This window comes from Papilio polytes, unplaced genomic scaffold, assembly GCF_000836215.1.
Source record: "Papilio polytes unplaced genomic scaffold, Ppol_1.0 DF821734.1, whole genome shotgun sequence".
In the NCBI taxonomy this organism is placed as follows: Eukaryota; Metazoa; Arthropoda; class Insecta; order Lepidoptera; family Papilionidae; genus Papilio; species Papilio polytes.
Genome location: NW_013527470.1, coordinates 151495 through 160519, shown reverse-complemented (window position 1 = coordinate 160519; position 9025 = coordinate 151495). Strand labels below are relative to the sequence as shown.

Sequence of the window (9025 nt, the reverse complement as noted above, 5' to 3'; positions counted from 1 at the left end):
GTACTGACTCAGCCGCCTTTCTCCGTCTGCCGCGCGTCTGGCCGCGCGACCGCTAATGCCAATGTCGATACCAACTTTTCCTATTTTCTTAGTTTTTTTAGTTGAATTTATATGTTTGGGATTTTATTTTATGATGTATTTAACAAAACAATACAAATGAAATATAATTTAATTATTCACGCTGTAATGTTGTACGGTTCCTTTAACAACGATTTAAACGGCGTCATTAACCGCAGTAAAATGTGGTAATAGCCTTGCGAGAGTATCAGCTCGCCCTAATGTGCAATAGCTAATTAGTTATAACTTTGTTACAATTAACGTGTTGGAAGCAAGGTGAAAATTGTTCTGTTTATAATTTTGAATTTCAATTTTCAACAGGATTTTCTTGACATGTTTAATAAAGACAAGGCGTATAACTATGAAACTTACTTGATATAGCTGTAATAAATTTCTAAGGGAAAATCTAGTGTAGCGAGACAAGCGCGGCTTAGTAAATTGATACGTTTGACATTACTTACATCGGCGTCGCTCCGGCCGAGTGGGTGTTGCCTTTCGTCTGGCCTGGATCCTTCGGGGCGAATTGACAACTGTTATGCTGTTATTTCGCTTTTCTTATATCAATACATCGTAAGTAAATAGTACTTTATCTATCTTAATTTAGTATTAACCATTTACATTTTAAAAAAGCTTTCGGCTACGTTATATTATTAATACTAGTTAGGTTTGATGTAGAACATTCTATACAACTCTTGCAATAGTAGAGAGCTATATTGCACAAGTTGTGAAACTCCCCGAAGAGTTTGAGAAGAATCTTGAATAAATAATGAGGCTTGCATTGAACCTGAGACTCTAAAGTCTCAAGAAATCCAGTCTTGAAATATAATAATACGGATACGCCTCGATTCGAGAGTCAACGCAATTAATAATATTTAGCATAGAGATTCCCTTCCACAAAATTCAATAAGAAAGTGTGTTTGAACAATATCGAGTGGCTAGTGTAAGTTTTTACACTTGAATTGGTAGGTTTTGAGATTGTCGTTCTGTTTAAAATTCCTACTGGAGCATTTACAAAGTATGCTAGTGTAGTGTAAGCTGCATGGAAGCGAAGCCTGCGCCCGATCTCGATAAGCTTGCCTTATTAAGCAGCCGCTCGCTTAGCTTTAATAGCTCGCCTCCAACTTGAACTTTACTAGAAAGCTAATCTTGATAGAAACTGTGTAATATTGATTTTAATGAGTTTAACGGACTTTCTAATAAATGAATCAGGTAGCTACAATGTTAGTTATTTATGTACAGCTTTCATGTTTCAAATATTGAAAACATGAACCGTCAACTATACAACATATATTATTATATAATATTGTTTTACTGACTTTAGGAATTTAAACGAATCTCCAGTTGAGTGTGTATATCATGTCGGTGGAACTATTTTGATTGATGTGATGTGTGGATTGACGTACCCACATGTACCTTGTGTATATTTACTGACGTAATGATACATCTCCTTTAATAAAAATCAGCCCAGTTGGCAAGCCAATGTTAGTTTGTTTATAATTTTGTTTCACAAGTTCATAAACGCAACTGCTCAATATTGTGGAGAAATTCTGAAACCCCATGACAATTGGGTATAGGGCCACTTGAGACCACTTATTTAATCTGTATTTATGTACATTGCTGGTTGTTGACAAGCAATTCATAGTTCGTGTTCCTCTGTTGCCTGCGTGAAACTTTATCTAAAGGTCTCGAATTTGCTAGCTGGCATCGGAGCTCGCCTTACATAACCTAGCTGCACTCCGGCCCGCGGCTACGCTTGCCTTTCTAGCTCTAAACAGGCCGTCGACCTCGCTGACTATAGGTAATAGTTATAGGTACATAACACAGATAATTGTACGTAGAGAAAGTATCAACGTACTTTTATAAAAAACAATTAACACAAAGTACTTTGATATCTATATGAAATTAAAACTGGCATCGACTAAACACGGGTCAATGTACTCTATCTATACTTACTTTCGTATATTGGTTAACTATAACTGCTAGAAGGTATTGCCGCTCATCTACTGCATAAAATGATTGTTTCAATGGCACTAACAGCTTTTAGTTTTTCTAAGCACGTCGTGGCGAAGTGCTGTCTTGTTGACCAAATGAATAGGACGTATTTATTGAACAGGTAATGAGGTTTTAATGCAGCCGGCCGGTGGCGGCGGTTGCAGCTAGCGGTGTCATTGTGAGATATCGACGGCTCATGCTGATGACACATAATGTCGATTATTGACACACTTTTTGTACAACTCTTGAGTCATAGCTTCGATATTTCAACCGGTACTTAAATTAACTCAACTTAAAAATTTATAATAAAATGAGAAAAACCTTTTTGATATTTAATAATTAATACGAATATTCTATCGACGGCTATTGTAATCTGAGTACGACTTATAGATTACCAAAGTTGTCTTTGTGTCGCGTTTTTACCAAATCCATTGGTGTCTCGTAAAGTCTAAATATAAGAATGTTTTACGCACAGAGCGAGGGTCACGGCCGCGTCCGTGTCTTCGCTAGCGTAAGCTCTTTTTACGAGCTCACTGATGAAATCAAAATCTCTGCGTATGTTCTATCATACGGATGAATTTTCGATATCTCTAAACAAGGTCTCAATATGATATAAGTTTATTTAATACACTTAACAAATTTAACAAGTACGAAAATCTATGCAAATTATCATTCATGTACGAGTGATGTAATATTAATCCTCTCTATGTCGCAGCTTTCGCTTTCTCAGAACTGCTAATCTCTAACGATCGCTGTTACTGCTTGCAGATCATTTTTTTCCCTGAGCCCACACGCCGTTCATTCATTATTAATGATTGTTCGTTTTTCAACATGTATTCTACAATCGCAAGACAAACTAACGCTTATCACAAAGCAATAGAGTACAGTATCCTGTATTAATAATTTCCATTCGACACTAGGTCAGCGGTACGGTTATTAGGAACCGCGATTACTTTTCATTTGAAAGTGAAAATTATTACTGTAGTCAGTTTTGTCTGGTGGAGAGTTGAGTTGTACTCTAGGTCTGTCAATCAACACTCTTTTTGCTCAGTGAAAGGTCTAGACTGGATAGAAAACTGATGGACTGTTCTAATTAGTGGGAAGCATTGTTAGGGTCAACGACCTTAGTTCCGGTTAGTGATGCCGAATAACAATTTTTATACGCAGATGTATCATGTATCTAGAGGATAAAAAATTGAGAACCGACTGTATCGATGCTAATCGTAGAGTGAGTAAAAACGTTTGAATTATAATACCAGTAGGACAATTAGGTGTGTGAATCTTGGATGCTCTGTACAGTATTAGATGAGGCTACTTTCTACGTAGTGTGGTGGACGGCGCGCAATTAATCTCGCTGGTGATCGATACAGACACGTCAGCGACGGGAAAGTTTAAGATATTCAGCCTTTAATTATACTGATGAGTTTAATCTACTCTGTACCGACGTCATCAACACTAAAGCTTCTACTATATATAATGATTATTAAACATTTTAACTGCTATTGGACTAAAATAGACTGCTTCTCTATTGTTATATGTCCTAACAAGATAACAAAAGTATGTAAACAAGTGATAATGTCTCCTACGATATTACGATATCCTTACTACATTACATATGACCGCAATATATCACTGAGCTCGGAGGTTACTTTTTAATGTATGACTAAGCATCGTTAACTTGTTGGTTTTGTTTAAATTTAAAACTATGTAAAAAGATAGAAGACATAAATAAAAAAAAATGTATTGCATATTAGCGATTCCGAGATTGTTTTGTTTACGTGAACATGGATTATTTCATAATTTACAGGAAAAATATTTTTTATAAGAGGAGAGACGGGAACACCAATTTGCACATCGAAATCGGACGGACAATGGTCCGTCGTGGTCACCATTTGTGGACAACAGATAGGGTTCTAGCTTTCGTCCGCGAATACGTCCGCGCAGAATTAAAAAAAAAAAACAAAAGCAAGTACCCTATGTGTTCTTCCAGACTATACTCTACATCTATGACAAATTTCATCGAGATTCCCTTCAGGCTACAAACTCTATCAAACATCCATCCATCTAAACTTTCGCATTTATAATATATGTAAGAAGTGAGATAATAATCAGTAAGTAAGTACTTAAACAGTAGACAGATTTGCTGGTGCAGGTAACATCCCATATTTACGTAAACTGAACAAAACACGGTGTTATTTTAAACAAACCGATCGATGGCTTCTCGTCTGTTTAATTCACTTTACTATGTTTATATGCATTAAATTATACAACATTATATAAATATATACGTTATATTTAAATACTGAATTGTATTTCTCAGGCTTCCGAGTTTCATGATGGTGAGGCTATCATTTTGTTTACATAACACGTTTTGATATTGAAAAACAAGTTTATACCACAATAGTCATAAGAAAACCTATCATGTCCCTATTAATTATCACGTACACGTCTTTAAAAGGTTTAATGAACACTAAGGGACTGCCTAAATAACCTTTAACAACGGAGAGGTAAATGGATCTCAATAGTGAGGGAATGAGCCGCACATGACACCGCGCCAGGTGCCGGAGATCACAGCCTGCAATAAAACACATCTTAACAGCTTATTACATGTAATTACTTTCTCCGACTTTATCGGTCGCCTTAATTGCACGTTCAATAAAAAAAAGTCAACATAAGGCGAGGTACATTCACATTTTGTACGACCAAATATATCCGTATGTAATGTGAATTATATGGAACACTACAGACTAATAAATTTGTAGTAATAGTGACCTTAGAAATTGATATTTGTATGTATTTCCTTTGAGTCTATGTATTAGCACTTGGGAAATACCTTTAATGATTATGCGGAGCAGGAAATTGTTTACTAAGATAAGTTACATTTGGGTTTCCCTAATAACATTAGGGGACATAATTCCCCAATGAGCATTTTAACAATTTTTTACGTCAATTAAGCAAACTGTCGATCGCTTTGTTGATGTTTCTGATAAACTTTATTTATTTAAATCTAAATATATGTTTAGATTATGTGCGCAGTTCATTAGAGTTTAATTAAAATCGTGCGGCGGTCAATTCGCACGCTTTCGTCCGTGAAGCAGCGATCGCGGAGTGCTTGTATATTTACATAAGCATTTAAATAACACGCAAAGGTCGTGCATTTCTCATGGCCGGAGAGGAACACGGGGCGCATCGTTAGTGCATATCTGGAGGAAAGTGAGTAAACACCATTAAATTACAATTAAACAAAGTTTTTTTAGAAAAAATGTGACCTTGAATTAATTGAATAAATGTGGAAAACACAATAAAAGCGGGCTGCAGCATGTGCAAGATGACGATGCAGGGTTTTCACACGCACGAGTAAATGAGGAGGTACGGATCGCCGTGTCGCGCTGTTCCCGTACAATACTCATTCACAGAACACAACAAACACCATTATACACAATCCTTGGAACACAAATAATAAATACTAACATTTTTTCATGTGAAGTAACTTTAAAACAGCCGTGGGAGTGGAATTTGCGGTTACCGATAAAAAATAATGTTGGAAATATCGAAAAAAATCCAAAATAGCAAAATCTTGATTTATGTGTGATAGGTTTATTTGAAAAACTATTGCATATTGATTGTTTGTTGACTGAGATGAGTGCAGCGGTTCTATTGATTTTACCGTTACGTAAAGAGTGTTCTCTTAAATAACCAAATGCTCGCACACTATTTCTAGAATTTGCAATATTTACAGCAAGTAATTATCACTTATCAAAATGGATGGTAAGGTTCTATAACTCAAGGAAAAATCAAGTTTCTCCTTATACATCGTTACCAAGAAAACTCTTTCTTAGAATCAAATAGTTAAGTAAACAAGAATTGTTTACAAAGTAGATTCATTTGCATTTTAAATTTTAGCGCGAGATCTCTGTCCTATTACTATTTTTTTTCCAATAATAGTAGACATACTCAGGATTGTTAGATAATGCCTAAATCCAGACATTTTAAATACCAATAAGTACACATTGCTGGCAATGTCAGGACAAAAGAAGGACGAAGTCTTCGAGCAGGCCGCAAATGCCGCAAGCTCCGTCGTTCTCAGACCCTAGGCCTAGAAAGCGACAGTGATTGGATTGCGTAAACGGTTCGGCGGTCGACGACCGCGACGGCAGTGCGGGGAAAGTCGCGCGCTAACCGTTGTTCAATTAACTATGCGCAAGCGCAGCCCGCCTGAGCGGCAAATCGATTTAGAAAACAGCTGAATCTTTACGCACCTAATTCAAAGATTAAATACCAACTAAAATGTAATAAAAAGGCAATTGACGTAAACATAATTAGTTGTAATATTAGTATGATAAAATAATTATGCAATAGTTGAAACCGATAAGATAGTAGTAGTAACAATTATTAAAAACTTACACAGGTTACTTTCAGGTCAATTATTTAAGTGAATTAAATGAAATGAGTGTCAGGCAGGAGTGGCTCAGGGGTTAAACTCTTGGGTTGTTATGTAAATCTGGATTCAAATCCCGCTGTTACCAATGTATTCTTTAATTTTGAAATGTCTTTAGTTATTACAGTAAAAAAACATCTTGATATGATCTGCACATATTGGAAAACAAATTTAAAGATATTTATGTGTGAAGTCAACATACAGTATCAGCGTGGTTGAATATGGTCGCATAACTCTCGGTCAGGTTGGTTCACTCCTAACTTTGGTAGACGGTGAAAAAGGTTTTTGAGGAATTTTTTTTTCAAAGATAACAAAACATATTAAAAACCTAGACTTGAAGTGTTTTGTAGAAGAAAGTTAGATAATAAATGTTAATTGGCAATTCAAAGATTTTAATATAATAAGCAATGTTATTTTAAAATAAACATTGAAATATTGGATTCTTAAGTAATGACTACATTAAATGGAATATTTTTAGATTTGTTTATAAACATATTAGTTAATTACAATTTAATTACTTATAATAAATAGTTTATTTACATATCTGTGTACTAATTTAACTATATTCAAATACAATTAATGTTTATAAATAAATAATTAATTTCTCATACATTTTAAAGCTGACCTTGGTTGATGTGTTATGAACCCCTCTTTGACATTTTTTTACATGTGAGCAGATAAAATTAAATACAATAGTTTAGAGTAAAATAAACAAGAATTACAAAAACAAGTTGTTGCTCACAACTCTATCTGTGCGGAATAAAACAAAACTTAACTAGTAGCCTATGAATGTATTTCAGTCAGATAGGTTGAGCCATTATAGAGATATGTCATAGATTTAGCAAACATCCATCTATCTAAACTTTTGCATTTATGACTTTAATAATTTTAATTAAACACATTTTGAGGTGTTTTCATCTCATTTAAGAATTCCTAAAACAAATATCTACTGTAGTAGGTTTTGGTATTTTAATATTTTGCGCATGTTTTTCCTGTTTTTTGTAACTTGCAAGTAATAAGCAGTGCAGCGGCATTGCAGCGCCAAATGCTAATTGTTATTGTTTACTCACGCCAGTGACTCTAAAGGTTCTTTTATTGTAATACAAATAAGTTTGAGCATTTTCTTCAATTTAATAGGCTGTTTAAGAATAAATTATTTCCACAATATAATATACTGTAAGTTAAGAAAAAAAACAAATCACTAGTATTTTAGAATATTCTTTTCTTTACTTACATTGTGGCCTTCACAAAACACTTTCAATTTGTAAAGATTCTATTAATTAAATATGAGATTCTGCTTGCAAAACAAACCCCTCCAGTTGTAAATAACACATATTACAACTGCCACAACTTATTAAGTGCTATTTAATACATGTTTAAAATACTTGTAGATGTTGAGTATTGCGTCTTAATTGATCAATCAAGTAACCTTGAAATCAGCTGACGGAATGTAAAATGTCCTAAATACCGAGGTTAATGTTTTCTTTGTAAAATACAGCAACATTATACCACTCACCTCTTCACGTCTTTTGAGCCAGCGGCCGCAGGGACTCTCCTCGAGGATTTCGCTCTCATCCTCGGAATCCTCCCCGCTTTCCCTCGGCGACTTGCGCTCCTTGTCGATGCTCCTTCCCCCCGACATAACACCGATTTAATGAAACACAGTGTGAAACCACCACTGCACAGTATATCAAATATCTCACAAACGTTTTCCAGAAGAAAACACTCGGATATATTTTCAAAATACACTTTTTCTCGTAACCATAACCAAGGTTGCAAGGCGAGATGTCACTAATGTTCCATCCCAAACCATTATTTGATACACGACACTCGTTTATGACCTCCTATCGACAAATTATACAGTTCAAATATTCCTCTACTCAAAGCGATAACACACAGCTCGACTAGTGAGCTTACTCATGATAATTGAAATAAATTGTTCGCCGGCGTCGTAACTCTCGACGTATTTCGGTCCGACACAAATATAAAACCATAGATTCTGTTAACTTTTTGCTGTCTTTTTCTGTAGGCATAGACAATTTTTTGCTAGCATGTCAATATCCTTTAAAACATTAAAAAAATGTCTTAATTAGAAAAACATAGACGTTTTTAAAATTACGTTTTTGCAAAATTGGTTACACTTTTGGCGATTTACTATTTTCTTCTTTTAATTTTCCCAGCGCCATCTATGACAGGTTATTTTTTTTCGATTTTCGAAAACCATGCACTTGAAATTACTGCCATCTATCGGCAGTTTAATTTTTTTCGACTTTCGGAAACCACTTATTTGAAATACTGCCATCTAGGTGATAGTTGCTTAATTGGAATCTTTATTTTCTATGTTTGCATTTTTACCAATAGATGTCACACTAAGGCTTTGGATTTAATTTAGACTGAATGGAAATTGATGCAAAAAATAATTGTATATGGTTCTCATCAGGCAATTGGAATTCTTGCGAATTTTAAAGAGGCCTTGTTCATTACTATTGTAACGAGTTGTTAAAATTCTCGTCAATTGGTTTGGGTGAATTTCTTTGA

The 9025-nt window shown here is 34.8% G+C and overlaps 1 protein-coding gene across 1 annotated transcript in view; it reads right to left on the bottom strand.

Moving 5' to 3' along the window:
• LOC106108185 (nuclear receptor-binding protein homolog) overlaps window positions 1-8473 on the bottom strand; it is a 33273-nt gene extending 24800 nt beyond the window's left edge. The window contains exon 1 of the mRNA XM_013289287.1: window positions 8004-8473. Coding sequence (XP_013144741.1) covers window positions 8004-8129 — 126 coding nt within the window. The 5' untranslated portion in view covers window positions 8130-8473. The remainder of the gene's footprint in view (window positions 1-8003) is intronic.
• Between the last annotated feature and the right edge of the window lie 552 nt (window positions 8474-9025).